Raw genomic sequence first — 24,000 nt, forward strand, 5'->3', positions numbered from 1 at the left:
AAAGAGGGGAAAACAGACCAGAGTGGGCAAGGGGAAGTGAGGAAGACCGGAGCTGCTGGCCACACGGACTGAAACTGTTGTCAGGTCAAGAGGAACGTTACCGATGCCACGAATCCAGTGGGTCAGGCCAGCTGCACCCAGAACCACCCATGAAGCTTACCAAACGATGGCAACATGAGACAGAGGCCAGGAGTCAGGAGATGGGCTCACACCAGCGATTTGTGTTTTTAACTTTTTATTTTTAGATACTTGTAGATTTGCATGCAGATAGAAGGCAAAAATACAGAAAAATCCCACATCACCTTCACCAAGTTTCCGCCAGTGGTGACATCTCGCATAACTACAGCACAGAACCACTGCCTGGAGGCCTGGGCCAGGGGCTGGGGTAGAGTGCCCACCCGGAGACTGCAACCCCTCCTCCAGAACCCCCAAGTCCCCGGCCCAAGGGCCTGGCCCACACTCCCAAGACCACCCGGGAGGCCTCTGCTCCTCACTGTCCTCCCACATCAGCACACAAAGACCAGAGGACAGGCCACGGAGTGACCTCTGCAAGAAGAGCAAGCTTCAACAAGTAGGTGGGGGCACCCACATATGGGCACACAGGGCCCCTCCCAACACAGGACGGACCTGGGCTGCGAAGGAAAGGGGGCTGGGCCTTCCCATGCCACCACGGTCCAGCCCGCAATTCCAAGGAGACCCAACCCACCAGTTCTATCCTGGCTTCAAGGTCGTCATCAAGGTCCATCAGGACAGGAGGGCAGTGCCTTTCAGTCAACAGTTTGTGAACCATACACAATTCTGCATATGGCGACAATAGTATGGGGTCAAATGGCATCCCTATGACTACCATGTACAAAAATTTGTTCCAGGTTAAAGAACAAAAGATAAAAGTTTTTTAAAAACTAAGACTAACAAGATAGTGGACCGGATAACTGAGCGGCCCTGCCTCTCGGAACAACTGCATCTCACCAACATACCATTTCTATGGCATCTCTGAGCTGCCTGAAAGCAGGGACCCCAACACCAGACCTATCAGAGTGAGTCACCCAGAGGAGACCAGAGAGCTACCCTACGGCTCCTAAAAGAAGCCAGGGACCCTCAAAGACGGCTAGGGTGGCCCTGCTTCAATAGCAGACCCTGGAGGCTGGCAAAAGCAAGCCTCTCCGAAGCCACACATCCTAAACACAGGCCGGCCGTTTCCCAAAGATCAGGGCCAAGCAAGGGTGCTCTCTTCCCATTAAACAGCCCCGCAGACGAGCTTCCATGAGTGATTGTAGGCCGAAACCTCAAACCAGAGATGTAGATACAAGAACATTAGCTACTAGAAACACCTGCATGTGTGGTTGAAAACAGACAAGATGAAGTCACAACAGAGAGCAAACAAGAATTTCTCAGAAACGACCGGCTAGATTGCAAGAAACAAGCTTCTAGAAGTGAAATTTTTAAAAATTGAGGATTTAAAAAAATATTTGGAATTAAAACTTTCCGACAAAGAAAACTCTAGGCCCAGATGGCCCCACGGGTGAATTCTATCAAATATTCAAGAAGGAAATATTATCAATACTGCACAAGCTCTCCCATAAATTAAAAAAGGAGAGAACACATCCAACCCAGTTTTTGAGGCCACATTATTATCCTGATACCAAAACCAGACAAAGACATTGCTGGAAAAGAAAATGACTGGCCAATAACTCTCATGAACATGGATATAAAAATCCTCAACAAAATATAGGCAAATCCATCACGCAATATGTACAGAGTAATACCCCACAACCAAGTGGGGCTGCCACAGGGATGGAAGGCTGGCTTAATATTTGAAAGTCAACCAGTGTGACCCACCATGTCAAGAGGCTAAAGAAGCAAACTCACATTATCCCATCAATTGATGCAGAAAAACATTTGACCAGAGCCCACGCCCCTTCATGAGAAAAAACACTCAACAATTAGGAATTGAGGAAGCTTCCTCAACCTGCTGAAGGCGCACATGTGACAAACCTGCAGCTAGCAACACACCTGGTGGGGGGTGACTGAACATGCACTCCTGGGGTCAGGGGACGGAAGCCACTCAAGCCTCTTCTATCCAGCACTGTCCTGGACGTTCTAGCCAGGGCACACAGGCGAGAAAAAGAAACGACAGGCGCACACACTGGAAAGGAGGGAAACGACAGGCACGCACACATCAGAAAGGAGGGAAATGACAGATGCACACACACCGGAAAAGAGGGCATACAGCTGTCTCAAGTCACAGAAGACATAGAAAATCCTAAGGATTCATAAGAAAATTACCAACCCACTCTTTTAAAAGGGGGGTGGAGGACAAAGGTTTTAAACAGACAAAGAAGGCACACAAATCACGAAGAAGCACAAGAGAAAATGTTCGTCAACACTGTCACCAGGGAAATGCAAAGGAAGCGGGTTGGTGAGGGGTGGAGAGCTGGGGCCCTCACAGATTAGTGGTGGGGACACACATGGCACAAGCGTGCCACTTGCCCTAGGACACAGTGATTGCACTCCCAGCCATCTACCTAAGAGAAAGGAAAGCGCGAGTCCACAGACTCCTATACAGATGCCAAGTACAGCATGACTGCTGAGAGCGCAGCCTGGAAACAATCCAAACGCCCGTCATCAGGAAACCAGATATGCAGACTGAAGAGTATCCACACAAAGGCCTCATACGCAGCAGTGAAAGGGAATGCAGTGACACAAACAGCGTTATGCACAAATCTCAGAACTGGCACACTTGATGCACAGTGGCACCAGACACAAAGACACCTCCTGTAGGGTCGCGTTGACGTGAAACGCCAGAAAATACAAACCTGATCTACAGGGACAGAAAGCAGAGCAGGGAAAGGCCAGTGGAGGGGATGGTGGAGGATGGACTGAAAAAGAGCATAGAGCAAATTCTTAGGGTGGCGGAAATATTCTGACAGAACTGTGTTGTGACTACATATACATCTCGCTGAACTAAGTACGGAACATGGGAGCATTTTATTGTCTATAAATTACATCTCAATAAAGTTAACTTTTAATGTCAATGGATGGGTAAAAGAGGCAGGTAGTTACAGCTGGAGAAAAAAAATTAGTGAATTGGAAGATATTTTTGAATAAAGAGCCCAGAATGCAACACAGAAACAAGAACACAAAAATATGAGAGAGAAGCTAAGAGACGAAGACTGAGGTAATCTAATACGTAACTGGACAGAGAATGGAGAGGAAGAAACATTTGAAGAGCTAAGAGTGGACAATCTTCGATAACAAAAGAAGAAACCCACTGATCCGGGACCCCGGCCACACACCAGATGTTGAGAATGCTCACAAAACGTGTCATATAGAAAATGAGAGAAGCCACAATGTGGGAGAAGATATTCACCACGTATATAACCAACAGAGAATTAATATCCAGGAGATTAAAAGGTCAATAATTTAAAATTTAAAACATTTTAAGACACACAGCCCAACAGAAAAATGGACAAGAGATAGGAACAAGAATTTCTCAGAAAAGGAAACCCTCGTGGCCAGTAAGCCTATGACAACAGGCTTCACTGTTACCATAATCGTGACAATTCTATACCTCCTAAATCAGCAAAAATTCTAATGATTCCAAATATCAATAAAGATGTGGCTCAATGGGAATTCTAACAAATGAATCTCTTTAGAAAACAACTTAAGTCAAACATTTGCCTACTGACAGAAATTCCACTCTTAGATTTATATTCTATAGAAATTCTTACACATGGGTAGCAAGTCAAACACAAGAATGTTCAGGACAGCATGGTTCACAATGTGAACAGAAAAAAATTAAAAAAAAATAAACCTAAACATTCATCAGCAAGAAAATAGATTGTCAATTCTGTTATGAATTATAGAGTGAAAAAAAATTCTATGCACACCACAAGGATAAATCTTGGCCCTATAAAAAGTGAAAAAAACCAAGTTACAACAAACTATCAACAGTAGGGCTCCCTTTTTATAACCTCCCCCAATCTAAACAAATCCTTTAGGGTTACACACGCAAGTTATAAACTTCAGGCAGGGGGTTTCTTCTCTGGGTCCAGCAGCAACCTGGAATGGCACAGGGTCCCCTGGTTCCGAATTTGGGTGATGAGTTTAAATGAGTTCACTTTACTGTCATGACTCATGACTAATATTGCATTTCTCCTTCTGTATGAATCAGCTCGTATACACTAAAAAATTAAGATGTTTTATACAACCAACCTATAGACAAAGCACAGAAGACTTGACTAGTTTTGGACTATATTGTAAGTGTTACAAAAGTTTACTTTGTAAGATAACAAATGGGAAAGAAAGGAAGGTAATGGGAAGGGAGTATAAGGACAAGAAATGTTATCTTTCATGAAAACAAGTAAATAGTGCCAACAATTGATCAATCAAGAAGTGGATATAGGGGGAGGCTGCATGAGTCAGTTGGTTAGAGCGCGAGCTCTCAACAGCAAGGTTGCGGGATCAATTCCTGCAACTAAGACTGAAAATGGCGACTGGACTTGGAGCTGAGCTGCGCCCTCCACAACTAGACTGAAGGACAACGACTTGGAGCTGATGGGCCCTGGAGAAACACACTGTTCCCCAATATTCCTCAATAAAAAATTTAAAAATTAATTAATTTTTAAAAAGTGAATACAGGAAGGACAGGTCCTTTTCTCTCTGTGCCGTGGCGGGGGGCAGGGGGGGCCCCTCCTGCCAATTCAGCGTTGCACAGCAACTCCACACCACAGGAACGAGGGCCTCCCACACCATGGCCAGAGGCTGGCCGCTGACAGCACAGAGCCTGGCTTCCCATGACCTTAGGTCATTTCCAAGAGGTTTGCAGGGAGCTTCTGGAAAGTACTCCTTCCTCTCATGGGTGAACTTCTGGATGCAACCAACCACCTTCCTGCCACCAGACCACAAGCTAGGTAGCAAGTAGATCCAACTTTCCCACCACTGCTGTACAACCACGAGTAGAACCAGCCTCAGGGTGAAGCCAACATGGCAGGCAGAAGAGCAGAAAATGGCAAGAATGCCATTTGGGGCACTGGATAAACCCACCCTAAAACCAGCCTTCCTCGGGACTTCAGGTTTGGGGGCCAACAGCTTCGTTCACCGTTAGAGCCGTTCTGAGACTGCATCTCTGTTTCTGGCATCAAGGCATCCAAACAATATCCAGGATGACGGATATTGTTTTATATTTGTTGTAATGGAGGGTGTCAGCAAAGGATTCCTCCAGGGAACACCGGCAGAGCCGAGCCTGGCACTGTGAAGCATTCCAGGCAGAACCACCACAGGGCAAAGGTGCCCACAGCACCCTTGGGAAGGAGTCAACACACAGGAAAGTAGGTGGAGATGGGCCTGGAGCAGCCCAGCATAACTCCCAGGGCCTCCTGTGCCTCCTCCAGGAGTCCGGGTTGTATCCCTAACATTGACTTTAAAGAGCTCCATGCTTGGGAATGACCAGATGCCCAGTTTACAAAGGTCACTCCAGGGGCAATGCTGGAGGGATGTGGGGGGAGAAAAGTTACAGTAATCCAAGCAAGAAATTACCAGGTCTTAAAATAAGCAAAGTCAGAAAGATGGCCAGAGGAAGCCCGAAGTCAAAACTCGACCTATCGCTGCCATCGGTTTACTGGGTGATGAGATGTGGGAGGTAAGGGGATGAAGAGCATCAAGCCCACATCCCAAGTTTTCTGCTCAGGCCACTGCCATTCTCTGGAAAAGAAAAGGTGAAGGTGAAGGGCAAAGCCCAGGTATGTACGGGGCACCCAAGCGGAGATGTCGAGAAGCCGGACTGCACCCCACAGAGCAAGCATTCAGATATTTACTGAAAAGTTCCTGCATGACAGGCACCGTTCCCAGCATAGAGGGCAGTCTCCATTCTGGAGTTCACCTTCCAGGAGAGGCAACAATAGTGAATACAAAGCGCACACAGTCAACTCCAGCTGAGGACTGAGCGCCGGGTGGGGTTGGGCCGGGACGGAGACACTGAGGACCAGACAGGCTCCGCCCAGGGCCCCAGGGCGCGAAGCGGGACAAACTGCCGTTGGGCGCCGGGCCGCTACCCGGGCGGGAGTCGCACGGAGGAGCGGGTAGCGGCGGGGGCACCGGGCTCGGATTGGTTCGTCCGAGGGCCGCGCCGGGGTCGGGCGGCAGGACCCCGCGGGGCCCGGGTCGGCTCTCTGGAGCGCAGGCATCTCACCAGTGGACGAGTCACCCGGACGGTTGCTTCACCCAGCCGTGAGGAAGCCGATCTTCGCCTCCAGCCCCGCCGGCCAATCGCGGAGCAACTCACGCCGATTGACAGGCCCCATAGGCCAACCACTGGCGCCTGTGGGCAGGACTCAACGAGCCGGGGTGGAGAAGCCCGCGCTAACGGTTGCTAAGGACGCACCGGACTCCTTCTACGGCGCCTCCGAGGAGCCAAAAGACACGGCGGACCGCCAGCCGCGTACGGCAGACACCGTTTCCTCTGGTCTTGGGATCGAGAAGGGTGAGCAGCGCGGAGCTCGCCTCTCAGCAGCCTCGCCCTGGAGGCTGGGGCAGCAGGGGCGGCTCCCTCACGGGCCAAGCACACCCGCGGGGCCGAGGGCCGACGGAGGTTGCGGCGCCCGCTGTGGGTGGGTCGGCGTCCCGGGCCCCGACCGGCCCTCCCGGCACCTGCGGGCGGAATTCCTCCCCGGCCCCGGCACTAGCGCCGAGCCCGTCCTGCGCTGAGCGTTAACTGGAGGCGGCCCCTTGACTCGGACTAAGTCCGCGCGGCGACGCCGAGACAAAGTCGGCCCATTGTACAGACGCCTCTGCTGAGGCCCGCACTTTGCAGCCCCACGCAGAGACTCGCTACGAGCCCAGAGCATCTCCCAGATTCTTCTCTCCGCTCGCCTGCAGCCACTGCTCCGCGCGCGCAGCCCCAGCTGCCCCAGGCCTCTTTCCCGCTCCTCGCCTCCAGACGCCTCCGGAGCGCTCTCAAATTACCTGCCTGGGGGAGGTGAGGCGGGCGGCGCGGAGACTGACGGCGCGCGCGACCTCGCGGGTGGACTACAACTAACCATGAGGCTCTGCGGCCGCGCAGGCGCGTCGGGGCTTCAGTCCCCTCCGCTGGGATTCCATTGGCTGGGTAAGTTCTGGGTTGGGAGCCCTGATTGGCTGAAGGGCCTGAGGCGACAGATTCCGGAAAGGGGAAGAGCAGCCAACATGGCGGCTGAGCGCGGTGCCGGTCAGCAACAGTCGCAGGAGATGATGGAGGGTGAGCGGCCCCACGGGGCGGTGGCCGAAAGGCCCAGCAGGCTGGGGGTGGCGGCCCGCACCGACCTTGCCCGAGAGAAACGGGGCTGCCCGCCTCCCACCACGGCCCGGGCCCTGCCGTGCGGCCCCTGACAGCTGCCAGCCGGTTCGGAGGGGCGGGGGTGGGATCGGCCCGGGGGCCCCGAGCCAAGGCGGCAGCGGCCGGGAAGGCGCGGGCGGCCCGGGGGGCGCCCGACCCAGGGCCGAGGGGAGAGCGGCGGCGTGAGCCGGGCGGGCGGGTGGCTGGGGACTGACGGCGCCGTAGTCCCGCAGCGCGGGCGTTCACCCTCTGGTTGGATCCTCGCACTGAACCTCTGAGCCTGACCCTCGGGGTCCCCGTGCAACTAACAAGGAAACTACGGCGCAGGGCGCGGTGGGACCTGCCCGGGCTGGCTCGTTAGTGAGCGTGGCGGCAGCGGAGAAGGGTCCTCTCGAAAGCGAATGCGTGTGGAGAAGGGGGTGACAGGGAGCGGAGAGACTGCTATAGAACAGCAGGTGCCTGTTTGCAAAGTTATCACAGTTAGGAGACGACTAAATTCAACTCTTTCACTTTGTTGAAAAAAATTGTATGCATATATGTGCATACAACTATATACACACACACACTCAATTGGAGAGTCAGTTCCATCGCAATACTGATGTGCTCTTGGCTCCGCTGGTTTCATGGGGGACACAGAGCTCCAGGAGAGCAGCCAGCCACTCGTGTGTAAATGCTGGGTAAGAAGGAAGCAGAAAGGGCTGGAGGTGTAAAGGAAGAGCTGGCGTACTTAGCAGTGAAGGCTGCACAACCAAAGCTCCAAGGTGAACCTTAAGTGTTCAGTCAGGCTGGGGGTGGGGGAAAGATCAAAGGTCATTTCAGGGGAAGAAAGCCACACGGTCACAGGCAAAGGGCTGTGAAAGATCCAGACCTGTTTGGAGGAGAGCTTGACCAAGGATGACAGTCATTTTGGATGGTGGAGAGTGCCAGTGAAGCTGGCAAGAGAAGGTGGGGGGTGGGGAGGAAGCATTTGAAAAATCCTGGACTTTGAAACCCTTGGGTCTTTTTAAGCAAGGAAGTGCCTCTTCCTATCCCCTTTTTCTCTTCCTCACCCCCCAGCCACTTCCATGCCTTAGTAAATGACAAACAAAAACCCCAGGCATTTCTGTCTCTGGATCCACTCATCCATTGGTCAGGAAGCTCTGACGCCTCCACTTCCTTAAAATCTCCAGATTTTCAAACGTCTTTCATTCCCACTGCCAATATTTGAGCCAGCCCGTTGACCCCAGGGCCTCACATGGTGGTCCTCTGTCACTTGCCCCAGACTCTGCAACCCTCAGGATAGAGTCCCAGGTTTCATGTTGGCTGCTCTTCCTTAGCTAAGCCCCTTCCGCCCTGGGCCGAGCCACACCCTTGACCCAGTAGAACTTGCTCTTAGCCTTGCCCACAGAGTGCACGGTGTGGCAGTGCAGGCAGGTTTCTGCCGCTACCAGTATCTCAAAGTACAGCGTTCCTATGAGACCTTTCAAACCCAAAACGGCATAAAGCAAAGAAGCAGTTACCTTAGGACATAAGTTACTGCAGATGCACAAAATTGAGATAAAACATAGATGCTCACAGATACAGTTCAACACTATGTCAGCTCGCTGCTGAGACGCTGGGTGTAGGTGCCCTGGGTGTAGGCTTAGTGGTGCCACTCACGGGGGTGTGTGCTGCCTCTTTTAGGGCTCACTGCAAAACAAAACAGTGCTATTTTCACTTTTCACATTTTTTTGTAAAAACAAATCCTCTTCAGATTTCTTTCATTAGTGATAACAGGTATGAATGTAAGTCTTTCTTAAAAATGAAGTGGTATAAAGTGAACTTTTGAAAAGCAGGGGTACCTGTAACTAATTAATTAACTGTGTACTGCTTTTATTTATTAAAAGCTAACTGCTTTTGTGCCTTATCTAATTTAATCCTGACAGCAGCTCTGAGATATAGTTACTATACCAGCTCCCTTCTGCAGATTTGGAGACTGAGGCTTGGAAAAGGAAGTAACTGCCAAAGCTGTGTCTCTAGGGGCAAGATGCAAAGTCAGGAAGAGCCATTGGCATTCCAGAAATTTTTGGAGTCACAGATCAGATTTGGGTTTTAGAATCAGATCAGACTTGGGCAATGGAGAATAGATTAGTCAGGGCCAGACAAGCCACAGAGAGACCAGTTAGGAGACCCAGCAGGAGCCCAGGCCACAGGTGAGGAGTGGCTGAGGCGAGGCAGTTGCTGGGGGCAGGGAAGAAGGAATGGATTTGGAGGTTTTGGAGGTGGGTTCCATAAGGACGTGTTTCATCCAGCAGTCCTTTCCTGGGTGCTTCCTCACTTGGCCCAGCGGGAGATACAAATTGGAACTAGCCCGTCTCCCTCTCAAAGAGCACGCCCCTGTGAGGTAAGCTGTAGTCAGGAAACTTGGAAGCTGTTAGTGCCTGGGGGCTTCCAGACAGACTTCCAAAAGAGGTCATGAAAAAGTTAGGAGAAAGGAAACTTATCCGACAATTTTGCCAATGAGTTTTTATCAGTCTGCCCCATGTAATCATTGTGGTGTTTATTCAAAACACATTATTTACCAGCCTTTCAGAGCTTTGAGCTGGCATCACTATGCCCTGATGTTAGTTAGCATTGTGACCTTCTCGTGGGGCATTTAGCACTATTGGCTGTCTTCTCCTGTCTCGTTAGAGCTCCCCCCACCCACAGTCTGATTTGAGTTAGTCTTAATTTCTTTCAGAACGTGGGCCTGTGAACTGGGCTGGTTTTCTTGGCCAAATGGATAGTGGAGCATGGATGAAGGTATGTGGCAGGAGGGTCCCAAAGGTCCCCTCTTCGCAATATGCAGGCTTCGCTACGTGTCGGCATTAGTATGTTTAATGAGACCGTCCCAGGGTTTTCAGGACACCTAGCAACTCTTCAGGAGGCCTTGAGGGCAGGAATAGTACGGTGCTCCACCCATGCTGTGTGCCTCCCCGTCTGCCCCCCATCCTGCCCTGCCCCCAGTTCTGCCACCGCTACACCTCAGGCAGTGCCTGGGACCTGGAGGACACACAGATGCTCATTGAGCTGAACTCAACACGTTTTTGAGTGAAGTCTTTGTGACTCACAACTGGATGTCAGTCTGTTACAAGTTCTTCAAAGAGTCACGTGAAGTGGATGGGAATTCTTACTGATCTGTGTGGGTTCAGTTGACAGGCGGGTCGAGTCTGAAGAATCGGGCGATGAAGAGGGGAGGAAGCAGAGCAGCGGCGTCGTGGCCGACCTCAGCGAGCACAGCCTGAAGGATGGAGCGGAGCGGGGGGAGGAGGACCCACAAGGTACCGGCGCAAGTCCTGAGCCTTGAGCTCACCGAGGGGGTGGGTGAGGGCAATGTCGTGCGGATTGCCAGGTGGCAGCCTCTGTTGTGCCTGGGGAGCTCCCTGGGCTCCGGGCGTTGTCTGCTGCCACAGCACCGAGGCCCTCGGCAGGCTGGGAATGGTGGACCTGTAACTTGGGCGCGCCATTGGCCAGCAGGCATAATGGCTCTTGCAGGCAGGATGTGGTTTTTTTCTAATTCCACTGAAGCCAAATACTACTACTGATAACATTGGTACTAGTGCGTCATCTGTGACAGACCCCAGAAATTGATTTATTAACCACGTGCTCAGAAAGTGAGATTTGAAATAAACATTATGGCTGACCACTCTGCTTTAATTTCCTGCCATGGTGACAGCCTTCTTTCATAATAGCACTTTCAGTGTCTTAGAGAAGTCAGTTCTGAGCCCTCCTTCACCATTTTACAGACCTAGAAAGGACTTCTTAATTGCTGCATGTTAGGAAAATCATTTTATGTAGAAAATATCCCAATGGCCTCCTTTAGTGAACAACAACAAAAGGAATTTAGAGAAAAGTAAGTCGTCAGCCCGAATTGGTAGTTTTTCACACACTCCAACCATGATCTAAGCCTGTTTGTTTACAAAATCAATTTATATTGAAAACAGTGAGTAGAAACCATGTGAACAGACAGGAAGATGTCCAAGTATATTATGAGGTGAAAAAAAGCAAATTTCCAAACAGTATGTGTGTTAAAATCTTGTTTTTATTTAAAACATATTAATAATATGTGGTTTTACCTACTTAAGAGAAAAACACATCAAACTGTTGTTGAGGATGTCTGAACAGCAAGTTGGTAAGGGTCTATACCTTCTGCATTTTCTAGATTTATATATAATATGGATTTTTAAGGTAGTAATCATACATTACCATTTTTAACAAATTTATGAAAAAAACAAAACTAATTTTTAAAATAACACTGTGCTCTCTGTGCCAGTGAAGATGATTGGTAACTATGGAAACCTAATTTTAAGGCAAAGGAGATTACCACAAAAGTACCCATCACATTTTGGAACTTGAGAGTCGATATTCTGGAAGTGACGTGGGCGGGATAAGTACATGGGAGTGATAGATGAAAGCTTTCATTACTGTCTAACTTAGTCCCAGAGAGCCACGCGGGTGGGAGCGTCACCTTTCCTCACCTCTGAACATCTGGTACTTGTGGAGGGACTGGAGAGTTGCCGGAGCCTTGTGGTGGGCTTTCCCCACCTGGCTCGTGAGCACAGGCTGGCTGTGCCTCACCCAAGGGCGCACGGCTGCAAAAGCGATCCGCCACACTTGAACCCGGCTTGTCTAACTCCAGACTCCTAGCTAATTAGGACTTGCCTGGGAATATGCATTCTTGAAAGTCCTTTAAAAAATCGGGATTTGCTCCTACGTGTATTTATTTAATTTAAGCCTTAAATAAAACAAATTCAAACATGTCAGCTGTTACCTTTCACTTATTTTCCCTAAAATCAAAAAAATATGATCAATACATAAAGCATTCAGGAAAGTGTTCTAGGTTGGTAACTTTGTTTCAAAATTAAGCTGACTTTTCCAGGTGGGGGTGGGGGGCCCTGTCCTGTGCTGGGTGTGTTACAGACAGAACCCCTTCAAGCCCTGTGACCACGTGTCCTGAGGAGCCCGAGACAGCCTATTTCCACCTGCTGGCCCAGCATGATTGTCTGGAGTGCGTCCTTTTACTCCTAAAGTGTGTCAGTTTGGACGCTCAGTGACCTGGGCGCCCTGCCTCATCGTAGTGCCTCTTTCATTGCAACTGCCTGAGTTCATGATGTTGAATGTATGCTGTCTTTGGGGGAGGGCTTTGCCCAGCTTCTTTAAGTTAATTCTTAGGTTGGTTGATAGCCTATAAAGTTATGGATAAAATATAGTAAGTAAATGACTTTTTTTTATCATATAGTGAAAACACAATAGAGTGAATTCAGCTAGTGTGGGGCCACTACTTCCTTATTAAGCTGGTCCTGTGTCGAGTGCGCCCCTCCAAGGCCTCCAGTCCAGGGGTCAGACTGACCAGCACACAAGCCACTAGTCCTCGGGAGGTCGGGTACAAGCCCGCTGCACCGCAGACGCACACGCAGTTTTGCCGTAGGGAAGAGGCAGCAGTAGGAGCCAGGCAAGATGGTAACAACCACTTTAATGAAATAGGAGAGAAAGCAGCCCCACGCTCCAGCTGGGAGAAGCGCTACAAGACAGGTGGCCTGGCTTCTTCAAAACTTGGAAGAGCAAAAAGGGCCTTTAGAGAAATGCCATCCAGCCATCAAATACACGGCCTGATTGGGATACTAATTCAAGCAGACAGAAGAAATCATAGGCAGGTGGTGAAATCAAGGAGTCACCGTTACTCTTAAAGAATTTAATCCTTTTAGGCACAAACACTTCTATAGTTTAGATGAAACGATCAAGGGTGTGCGCTGCTGATTGGAGGCTGTTCAGTCCACAGTAAGAGTCGGCGCGCGGCTCCCCTCGGGCACTCGATGTACCGGGAGGGAGGCCAGCTCCCAGGCCAGAGGGCCCTCTCTGGGATTAGCTCCCCAGCCTCCCAATCGAGAAGCGTATTTAAATTATTCAGCAGGGCCCTGATCCTCTGCTGGGCCACTTTCCGAAGCAATAAAAGGCACACCCTAGAGCGGCATCTGATAGGCCCAGTGTGATCTATAGTCAAATTTCCTGATTTATTGCCACAAACTGCGAGGGCGGGCTGCTGCCAGTTACACAGCTCTGGGATGGAAGTTTGTGGAGACCTTTGCTGGTAGCTGAATTCAGGAAACTCAGAATGCCTGAAAGATGAGCATTGTTGGACAGGGTGTTCAGCCCTCCCATGTCATTTAGGTCCCCCATGTGACCTGGTGGTTTCCCCTCTATGTTTGAGTCAGCTCTCTGAGTAGGGCAACCTGAGTGCCAGCTCTCACCTGTGCCAGGGCTGCTGCCTCCTGGAAACGGGGGGCTCTGAATGGTTTGTCTCTCTCTTTCTCTCTCTCTATCTCTCATGTTTTCAGAAGGACAAGAGCTGCCTGTAGACATGGAAACTATTAACCTGGACAGAGATGCAGAGGTAATGCCACCTGCCCGGCTCAGCCTCGGGGTATAGTGGCGGGCCACTCTGTCACGTTATCTTTTATGACGGTGCCAGATTAGTAAGTGATCTAGAAGAGGTTGTCTAAACGTCCCTTGGTTGGGTCCAATTCCTTATGTTCTTAACTGTTTTTAATACTGGTGACAAATCCCATTTCTGTTTGGCCATGGTGGCAAATGAAACACCTTTGACTCATAAACTCTGAGTCAGGTGACTATGTTGTAAATGGCGGGGTCCTAACAGCCCCATCTGAAAAGCACCATAAATTTATTCACAATTCAGAGCATGCGAAAGCCTGCCGGGAAGGGCAGATGCCCCTGTTGCATAATGACCAACCCTGGGGCCACCCACAGTGACCTGGTCAGGTGCATCTCCTCGGAGCTGATGTTTTGTGCTCCAGGGAACCAGGGGTGAGAGCAAGGCTTTACATGCCGCTCGTTTGGAGGGTCTGTTTAGGTAAAACTATGATAAATCGTAACTAAACCAACTAGCATCTTGAAGCTCACGTCCATGTCACTGTCACCTGTCTGCTGCAGCTCACCAATTCCTTCCCCTCCACCCCGTCTCCGCCCCGGCAGGCCGCCTTTAGCGCCCTCACTGGCACCCAGGTCTCCAGGCCCTGCTGCCACTGAGCTAGGTTTCGTGTTTCAGGACGTGGATCTGAATCACTACCGCATTGGGAAAATTGAAGGCTTTGAGGTTCTGAAGAAAGTGAAGGTGAGAGGAGCTCTGTCCCTTCACATGCGGTGACATTGTAACACCCAGAGTCCGTCCCGTGCACAGGATGTAGGTAAATGCACACCCGAGAGTCCTTCTGTCAGGGACAGTCCTACAGATGTGGCCGCCGTCCTCTGGAACTGCCTCGAGCATCTTTGATTGGCAGGTTGATAGAGCAGTCCAGGTGGAGGCGCGGCTCAGACCCGCCGCAGCTCGCTGTGCCCGCTGCCCAGCCTGGGCAGTCCTTAACTCACTGAGCTCAATTTGTTCTTCACGATCGAGCCGCTAAGGGCTCGCTGTGCCGTGAGACAGCACATACCCCAAACCTGAGCAAGGCCTCCCTCTCGAGCAGGTGTGCTCAGCGCACAGCCTGCTGCCAGCCTCCCTGTGGGTGTCTGCCATCCTCGCCAAGGTCAGCCCCTCTCTAGAAAACGACAGCAGGATGACAAGCACGTCTTCCCCAAAGGCTTTCCCGGGTCCTCCCCAGTCACTGTCCTCTTTCCATCTGCAGACTCTGTGCCTCCGTCAGAATCTGATTAAATGTATTGAGAACCTGGAAGAGTTGCACAGCCTCCGAGAGCTGGATCTCTATGACAACCAGATCAAGAAGATTGAGAATCTGGATGCACTGACAGAGCTGGAGTGAGTGCTGAGACCCGGGACATGACGGCTGGCCTGCCCAGTGTCCCCAGAACCAACCCGTGGCCCGGCTCGGCCTTGAGAGGCCACCTCTGCCTCAGGGTCCTGGGGGCACCTGGCTCCAGAGGGGGCCTCGGCTTGCCTACAATCTCAACCTGCAGATTAAACCTTTGCTTGGAGGCCTCTGGCTGGTCCAGTCAGGGATGACACGGTGTCCGCCATGCGTGCAGTGCTGTGAGCCAGATGTCGGGGGCCATGTAGGCTGTGCCCGCTCTCCCTGGGGCTCCCTGGGCAGCCACACGTTCCTGTCGCCTCTAAGGTAGTTACATCCTGAGCTCTGTGCGGCCTGTGCTCATTAAAAATAAATGTTTTGCTTGTTCCAGGATTCTAGACATTTCTTTTAATCTACTGAGAAACATTGAAGGGATTGACAAGTTGACACAACTAAAAAAACTCTTCTTGGTCAACAATAAAATCAGTAAAATCGAGAATGTAAGCAACTTACATCAGCTGCAGTTGCTGGAGCTGGGGTCCAACCGCATCCGGGTAGGTGTGGGTGCGAGCGGCGTGGCCCCTGCAGGGCGGCAGTGCGGCCGGATGGCGGGGCAGGCGGTGGGGCAGGTGGGGCAGGTGGGGAGCGGGGCAGTGGGCTTTGTTTTTCATGTGGTTGACTTTTCTTCAGGAACAGGGAAGTTAGTATTTTTTAAGAAAAATGCTAGCCGGAGGTCAGTATTAACAAGAATGGGCGCCCAAGTGGGGCGGCCTGGCCTGTGCACGTAGGCGTCACTTGCTCACCATTGAGTCGGGACCTAAACTCATAGTAACCATCCCAGGACGTTCGCCCGAGGTGACTGATCAGCCCAAACGTGGCTTTGGAATGTGCTGACTGTTGTTTCGGGCAAGCCTGTCAGAGGCGAGCACGTCCCGAGCAGAGGGTGGCTGCCTGCGGCCTGACCTCCACACCAGAAGCTGCAGGAAGCTTGGGGGGGCAGCATTAGATCCTGCCATTTACCGAGAGCACTCGGCAGCATGGAAATAAAAGACTTGGGGAACGTGGTCTGCTGCCACTGGGACGAGCTCTACGAGCGGGCAGGGTGGAGCTGCCAGTGTAGAAGAGGGAGGCTCAGCAGGACGCGTGCTCGCCAGCGGCCAGCAGCGTTGGCCCAGCGACATCCCAGTGGGGCCGGGGCACCAGGCCTGCACTCCCATGGCCTTGGGGACTGGCTAAGCACTTATTCCCCCTCCGTCCATGACAGAAGGGCCCCTCCCCCCGCCCTCCATGTTGGAAGGACCCCTCTGTTTGGCTTGGGGAAGTTTATAGCATGGTATAGTCGGTCGGGCTTGACCCCTCAGAGCTGGCAGGATACAGACCGACGAGGGTGGTTCTGACGAGGGCCTCTTCGGACAGTTGTTAGCAGTAATGTGGCCGCAGGTGGCAAGGCAGCACATTCAAAACTAGAGAGCGCCAGATGTCAGCATTTTATCAGGTATCTCTCTCTGGAATGCTCCGGGAGAAAGTGGCTCATCAGGCAGTGGCAGTTAAGGAAGCCCTCCCCTGAACCTCCATACTTAGAGAGCCCCCCCCCAGCCAAGTCCTGCTGTGTGAGCGTGGACTACTCTGCTTGTTTAGTGTCTGCTGAAAAGTGAACAGTTAGCTTGTGCTGAGAGAGCAGTGAGCCCAGCGGAGGGAAGCTGAGACCTAGTCCATAAACCTTCATTCAGCCACCTGCTGTGCGCAGACACAGCAGAGGAGCTCAAGCCACGGCAAGGCAAGGCTGAGCCAGGAAGGAGGGTCCGGAAGCTGAGGAAGCCAGGCAGTCACGGGTCCTAGGCAGGCAGGCAGGCATCTCGCTGCTGCTTTGAAACCAGGCTCTCGGGAATGCACTTGAACATAATACTGTGTCAGCTTAGAAGGGGGCGGGATGTGAGAAATCTGGTCCAGAGGTTTCCAGACTGTCCCCAGAATTCCACAGGTTGGGAGTAAGCCCAGGAGAAGAGGCCTTGGACCCTCTACCTTTGCTCTGTTTTTTTCATAGTGTACTTTCAAGTACGGTTGGAAATTTCCAGAGTGGAAAAGTAACTTGCCTGACATCCCAAGGCTGACATCCAGAGAGCGTTGTCTCCTGGCCGGGCACCTGCCCGTTCCCTGGGGGAGCTGGTCGGCCACACAGTGCTAACTGCTCTCTGTCCTTGTCACAGGCGATTGAAAATATCGATGCATTATCCAGTCTGGAGAGTTTGTTTTTGGGGAAAAACAAGATCACTAAACTTCAGAACCTGGACGCCCTTTCCAACCTGACAGTCCTCAGTATTCAGGTACGCTCCACCTGTGTGCCTCCCCCCCACACACAGGGCTTGCTCCCCCCACAGGGCCTGCCTGCCCCCCCACTACACCCCCCCAGGGCTGCTAAACCACCAGTTTCTGTCTCCCACTGTTTCCATGATCACGAGCAACCAAAACGTGAGATTTCACACGTACCGGTGTCGTACATGTGTGTACACACATTGGACTAAGGCTTCTTTATGGGTCGCGTTCCTTTTCCTAATGAAAGTCCCTGGTGGTTTTTAGGCAAAGGGGCTTCTTTAGAAGGTTGAGCTTATTCCAAGTGCTCCTACGGCGTTGGCTCACTGGTAGGCACGATTCCTTCCACATCCGTGCCGAACGCCAAGCCCGTGTTTACAAATCAGTCGGAACTTGAATTTCCTGGCTCACGTGACCTCTTCTGTAGGAAGCCAAATGAGAGAATTGGACTCATGAGACGGCATGTGTTGGGGTATTCTGGGGACAGGGCTTGGCAGGACGTCGTACTTTTAATTTGAGTTACAAATTAACTCAAATTAACTCAATATATACCGTGCTTCCCCGAAAATAAGACCTAGACGGACAATGAGCTCTAATGCGTCTTTTGGAGCAAAAATTAATATAAGACCCGGTCTTATTTTATATTATATAAATATAATAAGTGTTATGTAGTAAAATAAGACCGGGTCTTATATTAATTTTTGCTTCAAAAGACGCATTAGAGCTGATTGTCCCCTGATTGTCCGGCTAGGTCTTATTTTCGGGGAAACAGGGTACTAAAAGAAATGAGAATTAACTTATTTTAAAGTATCCAGCAATTTTGACGTTTTTGAATTACTGTTAATTGAGGTAGACTTTACCCAAGTACACCTGAAGCAAGTGTGTTCTGTGCATAAAGCCTCCTGCATGAATCTTAGCAAAGATTTGGATCTTTTTCTCCGTACGTAAGTCCCATTTCGGTGCGTTTTAAGTGGAATGAGTGTTAGCAGGATGGTCCAGCTAAGAAACCTCGTATCCTAGCAGCTGTGTGGTGTCCTGCCCTCTACCAAGTCTGAGCTGTCGCTCTCCCTCCTGCAGAGCAACCGGCTGACCAAGATCGAGGGGCTGCAGAGCCTGGTGAACCTGCGGGAGTTGTACCTCAGCCACAACGGCATCGAGGCCATTGAGGGCCTGGAGAACAACGTAAGGCATCCCCGTGTCCGTGTGGGAGGCCTGGGCATGCGGCTGCGAGGCAGGCCACCTCCAGGGCTGCTCTGAGGTGGACATGCTGCGTCGAGGTTCATCGTAGAGACCTTCTAATCCTGCAAACCAAGTGACCCTCCTCACGTGGGAAATGCACGAAACAAGTGCCTGCGGCCAGTCAGGCGCAGCTGTCCCCGAGCTAGCCCTGAGCTGACCGCCCTGCCGGGGTGTCATCTCAGCACAGGAATTCAGAGGGTCCCCTCGCTGGGCAGCGTTCACGGATTTGTAAAAAACAAGCCCTACCTCCTCCTGTGCCTGCCTAAATACAGGTGGCTGGCAGGTGTCCGCAGCTGCCCCTCTCTTGCCCTCTGCTGGCCACACACTTCCTGGCTAGCCCGGGCCACTTCCCAGTGAGCAGAGGCTACAGGACAGCTCCTCTCAGCTGCCTCCACCCCGGAGCGTCTGCAGGGCCTTCCTCCTTCCCCTTGTCACCACCCTGGTGAGGACGGGCTTGCCCACACTCCTCCCTGCCCTGCTCAGCCTGCCTTCACTCAACACAGGGAAGGCTTGGGTGAGAACATAGGGCAGGTTCAGGATTGAACACAGGGCAGCCTCAGGTGTGAACACAGGGCAGCCTCAGGTATGAACACAGGGCAGGCTCAGGGGTGAGAACACAGGGCAGCCTCAGGTGTGTGAGCACAGGCTGGCTCAGGTGCTCAGCACGCACCACGCCAGCTGCCATTCCCCCCGGGCTTCCCTGTGCTTTTCGGCAGGGTTACTGCGCTCTGCCCAGGACCGCCATCTCACTGGGTCCTGTGGACAGAGGTCTGGGAGCCCAAGGCTCGGAGTCTGACAAAACCCGTTTCAATCCCAGCCATACAAGAGCTTGATGGGGTGGCTGTGAGGGTGCTGTGTTCCCGTCCAGGTGGGCTGCCAGCATGTGCAGGTGCCATTGTCCCCGTTTGCTGGCTTCTGTTCTGGGAGAGCAGAGAGGGTGCTTGTCCGCAGATCTCAGCTCAGCACCTGGCACTATGTGCGTGGTCATGAAATCACGATTGAGCTGCAATAACCTGGCAATTTTTTATTTCCTTATTTTAGAACAAACTCACGATGTTGGACATTGCGTCAAATAGAATAAAAAAGATTGAAAATATCAGCCATCTAACAGAGCTACAGGAATTCTGGGTAAGTACAGCAGTCCCTGGGATGGATGACATTTCAGCTAAACTTGTCCCCCTGAATAAAGTACAGTGAGTGCCAGGAGCTCCAGCCCTGTGAGCCTGGAGTGGAGTGGGGGCCCGTGTGGGGTGAGGGTGGATGGGTATGGAGTGAGGACGGGTGTGGATGAGGGGGGCCCGAGGGGTGAAGGGGTGTGGAGTGGCCGGGGCCCGCACTGCTGTTGCAGGCTGGTGTGGGCTTCACTGGGAGCTGGTTAACAATGCGGGTCTCGGCCCCACCGGCCCCACCGGCCCCGACGCACAGACTGACTCCAAACCGGCATCTGATGAGGTGATGAGGGCGCTTGCAGTGAGAGCCGGGAGTGTGCGGGCAGCCTACAGCTGCCTGTGACTCAGGGTCCCGGCAGAGCGACAGAATGCGGGCTAGCCTTCCGCAGTGACCCCTGGCCTCTGCCTTGTGAGGCTCGTGGTTACAGGTGTGGTTTGGGGAGCAGTGTCACGGAGCCAGTCGGAAGACATGATATCAGAGCCTCGAGACGCCTCGAAACGGGTTGCAAATGATGGCCAAGTTGAGGTCCTGGGTGTCAGATCCCTGAGGGTGTTCCCTGGGCTCGCGGCCCCTGCAGGATTCAGTGCTCAGGTCCCGCCCTGTGACTGAAGTGAGCGCTGTCCTGGGTGCATCCATTCTGCTCTGAGCTGTGAGCCGAGTCTAAAGTGTGGTTCCCCCTCGTCTGGCCATGCTGTGGACCCTGCTGACGTCCTGTGCGCTTTCCCTTCCTCGTCTTCCGAGATCACCTAAGTCTCCTGAGAACACAGGTGGCCTGTGGTGAAAATGTCCCTTGCCCCTTAATAGCACTGGGTCTTGGGTGGTGTCTGGGTGTGGCGCCAGAGCAAGTCTGGGAGACCAGAATGTGAGGTGGTGAAGGTGTGCCAGGTTGGGCGGCCGAGCGAGCCACGTGGGCCTTGTGGCTGGTGGTGTGCTGGGCTGGGAGCAAAAGGGGTTGACTCCGGGGGGTCCAGGGAGCCACGCCAGAAACCAGAGAAAGAGGACCTGTGCCACAGCGAGAGGGCACCCGGCAGAAAATGTAGGGAGACAGCTGATCCTGAAGCAGGGCTTCTGAAGTGTGAGGTCCCTCTGTATGCCCTGTCAAGGGACAGAACATGGGACATGGGTGCTGAGACCAGGTAGGGGCCAGATGGGCACCCTGGCTACCAGGGAGGCAGGCAGATCGGTTGGTGACCACTGGAGGTTGGCTAGCCCCTAGCCCTGTGACCATAGAGCCCTGCGTCTCAGCCCAGCAGGCAGACAGTGAGAACAGGCAGAGCCCGCCTTTATGGTGTGTGGACTGCTCTCCTGTCTGACCCTGTGTGGCAGGCCGGGGGGGGAGTCGGATTCTAGGAGGGGGCCTTCAGGTGGAGGTCACCTGTAGATAATGTGGAGAACACGCTTACATGGAAATCTCCAATGAGGGTTGGTATCCTTATGCTAAAGACGGTCCATACAAATGCCATTTGAAAACTGGGGCAGAGCATAAACAAGCAAGTCACAGGGGAAGAAGAAACAGTTGCTTGTAAACACGTAAAACGTTTCCTATCATTAATTTCCTAAAATGCACTAAAATAATGGGATACGGTGTTTGGGCTCAGATTAGCAAAGGCTTTTGTAGAACGCCATGGTAACCAGTCTGCAATGCCATGTGCACCCCTGGCTACTGGCAGGACTCTGGTTAGCACACGTTTCCTGTGGGGTGTTCAGAATCAACAAAATGGTGAGAAATTCAGACAAAGGTTTATGTACAAAAACATATAAATGTCAGGATTCATTTTTTTACAGTGGAAATAGCTTTGTTGTATTTTCTCATGCTACAACTCTGCTCGTTGTAAAAATAAAATGATTTGATTAGAAAAGACAAATCTGTCTTTTCCTTGGTTTTCTAGGTTTAGAGGCAGTTTAGAAAAAGTTATAAACCCAAAATTTATAAAAACACCTGACTTTATTCTAAAACTTTGTTTTTATTTTTTATAAGTATATTTTTTCTCCAACTTAGGGAATAATGACTAAATTATGATATGCCCATGTGAGGAAATATTATGCCATCATAAAATGAGACCTGCAGATGATGTTTGTAAAGGAAATTTAATTACAGAAAACGCTCATGATACAGTGCTAACGAGAAAAGGAAGGTGCAGAGCATTGGGGAGCGAGCCAGTTGTCCATGAACTCAGTGCACGTGGGCGCAGACACGCAGGAAAAGGTCTAGAAGGAAACATGCACAAACAAGAAGCCCTTACCTCTCTGGATTGTAAAAACGCAGTTGGTTTTTCTTTTTATACTTGTTGGTTCTTCTAAGTTTAACATAATGAACATGTATTTGTTTTATAATTTAAAGAGTTTAGAAAAGTATATTCTAAAAGAACAAGAAAAACTTGCATGCAGTGTCAACTCTGTTGAAGTATGTATGTTTGAAAAAAAGGCTGCAGAAAAATATAACAAAATCAGCCCTGTGGGGTATTTACACGCAGGAATTGGCAGACGTTACAAATCCAGGCTGTTCAGTTTTTCTGGGAGCCAGTTGCTAAATGTTTCCCAGCCTGGAGCCGTGGTGACTTTCCCCACGTGTGCTCGTCCGCAGCCCTCTCCCCCTCATCCTGTATCAGGCAGTTGAGTGCATCTTGCGTTCACAGGGGTAGGTGTATAGTCTGATTTTACTTGTCCCTCTGCCATATTCTCATAGAAACCAGGGGGCTCGTCTCGCAGACCCTCCTGCACTGTCCCCACCAGAGGGGCCGCGAGCAGCCACTAGACAGGTGTGGACCGAGTGGGCGTCACATGCAGACGCTGTGGTGGGCACTGTGAGCCCAGAGCCCCTTATGCCCTTGTCCTGATGGTATTTTGAAAAGGGAGAGAACTCTTCCTGGCTAAGGCGGGTCTCCTCCCAGAGAGCCTTGGCAGTCAGGGTGTGAGATCGAGCCTGCTTTAAGCCTGCAGCTCAGACCTCTGAGCCCATCCTGCTCAAGTTTCACATCTTGGGACGGCACGTGGGCAGTGTGGAGTCAGTCATGGTGGGGCACGTATACTACCGAACCCGGCAGTGGCCATCCCGGTGGAACAAGGTGGGGCAACGCACGGGAGAGCCACAGGTTTGGGGTGAAGTGGCCTCTGAGCTGCTGCAGGTACTATCATGGCACATAGTCAGGCCTCAGGGACAATGGTGAGAGCTGGTCTGTAGCAAATGCACGACCTGCGGGGGCTATGGTCCTGCTGCTTCGGCTTTTCTCCGCTGATTTTCATTTGCCTTTTCCCTGGCATGTGAGGTGGCCCAGATTCTGGGCATGAACAAGTACACTGCCCTGGGGACGCTGCTGAAAGGCGGCCAGGCTGTACCCAGGGGTGATAGAAGGCTCTGAGGTGCTGGGGAGACTTCCTACCAAGTGACACTAGCTTCTGTGGGGGTGACTGGGGCAAGGGCAGGGCAGCTCTGTCCTACAGGACGCTTTTCTCATGTGTGCGTGCACGCGCCTGTGTCCTCCCAGATGAACGACAACCTCCTGGACAACTGGAGCGACCTGGACGAGCTGAAGGGAGCCAGAAGTCTGGAGACGGTGTACCTGGAGCGGAACCCCCTGCAGAGGGACCCGCAGTACAGGCGGAAGGTCATGCTGGCCCTGCCCTCCGTGCGGCAGATCGATGCCACCTTTGTCCGGTTCTGACCCCCGCACCTCACCGCCCCTCTGCAAAAGAACTTCCTCGCCACGGTTTTCTAGTCCGCCCGCTGCTCCAGAAGTCATCACTATATCACGTCACAAACCCAATGGCAATAAAAGGCACTGAGTGGTAACTGAGTGTGTGATGTCCGCTCAGCACAGAGACACCGTCGCTTTACCTCCCGCCACGCACCGGCCCTAGCTAATTGTCGCCAGCCGCCGCACTTGTGCCACTCGCTGCCATTTCGGTGTTTCCTTCTCTGTCAGGGAGGTCACCTCCACCTGAGGAGGTGGAACAGGGGTCTGGGCGCTGTCAGACGTCCATGTGCTGCTGGGTGGGCATTCAGGGGCCGTCCAGCAGCCCTCGAGGCCTGTGTGCTCAGAGCTTTGCAGTCCTCTGGACCAGTTGGTACCAGTTTTTTAAAAACTATATGTTAAAACCCAGCTACACGGTGGGTAAAGGATGACAGCCTGGGTGACCTCAGCTCTCAAAGACCAGTGGCGTGTGCAGGTGGCCGAGCCCCACACCCTCTGAGGTCGCTCCCCTATGCCGCTG

General features: G+C 52.0%; 2 protein-coding genes across 10 annotated transcripts in view; one reads left to right on the top strand and one right to left on the bottom strand.

Moving 5' to 3' along the window:
- PASK (PAS domain containing serine/threonine kinase) overlaps positions 1-6,347 on the bottom strand; it is a 30,466-nt gene extending 24,119 nt beyond the window's left edge. For 3 of the 7 annotated variants that reach the window (XR_012490683.2, XM_074316451.2, XM_074316426.2), the window contains exon 1: positions 5,817-6,177. Coding sequence is in view for 3 of the 7 variants with exons in the window: in XM_074316451.2 (XP_074172552.2) it covers positions 5,817-5,853 (37 nt within the window). In the remaining 4 variants the exon portion in view is untranslated. The other 4 variants (XM_019711692.3, XM_074316436.2, XM_074316433.2 and 1 more) reach the window with 3 other exon arrangements.
- A 624-nt stretch (positions 6,348-6,971) lies between these two features.
- On the top strand, positions 6,972-23,578 carry PPP1R7 (protein phosphatase 1 regulatory subunit 7). 3 transcript variants are annotated; one of them, XM_019711701.3, is made up of 11 exons: positions 7,162-7,234; positions 10,011-10,072; positions 10,462-10,590; positions 13,645-13,700; positions 14,373-14,438; positions 14,950-15,080; positions 15,461-15,623; positions 17,277-17,393; positions 18,457-18,561; positions 19,660-19,746; positions 23,274-23,578. In XM_019711701.3, exons 2-11 carry the CDS (start codon positions 10,063-10,065, stop codon positions 23,448-23,450), a joined length of 1,041 nt encoding a protein of 346 aa, XP_019567260.1. In that variant the 5' UTR covers positions 7,162-7,234; positions 10,011-10,062; the 3' UTR covers positions 23,451-23,578. The 3 variants fall into 3 exon arrangements, with proteins under 3 accessions (XP_019567258.1, XP_019567259.1, XP_019567260.1); XM_019711699.3 differs by lacking the exons at positions 7,162-7,234; positions 10,011-10,072 and adding an exon at positions 6,972-7,105; XM_019711700.3 differs by lacking the exon at positions 10,011-10,072 and having other exon boundaries at positions 7,112-7,234.
- Positions 23,579-24,000: the final 422 nt, after the last annotated feature.

This window comes from Rhinolophus sinicus, chromosome 17, assembly GCF_057876585.1.
Source record: "Rhinolophus sinicus isolate RSI-liver-muscle chromosome 17, RSI-T2T, whole genome shotgun sequence".
In the NCBI taxonomy this organism is placed as follows: Eukaryota; Metazoa; Chordata; class Mammalia; order Chiroptera; family Rhinolophidae; genus Rhinolophus; species Rhinolophus sinicus.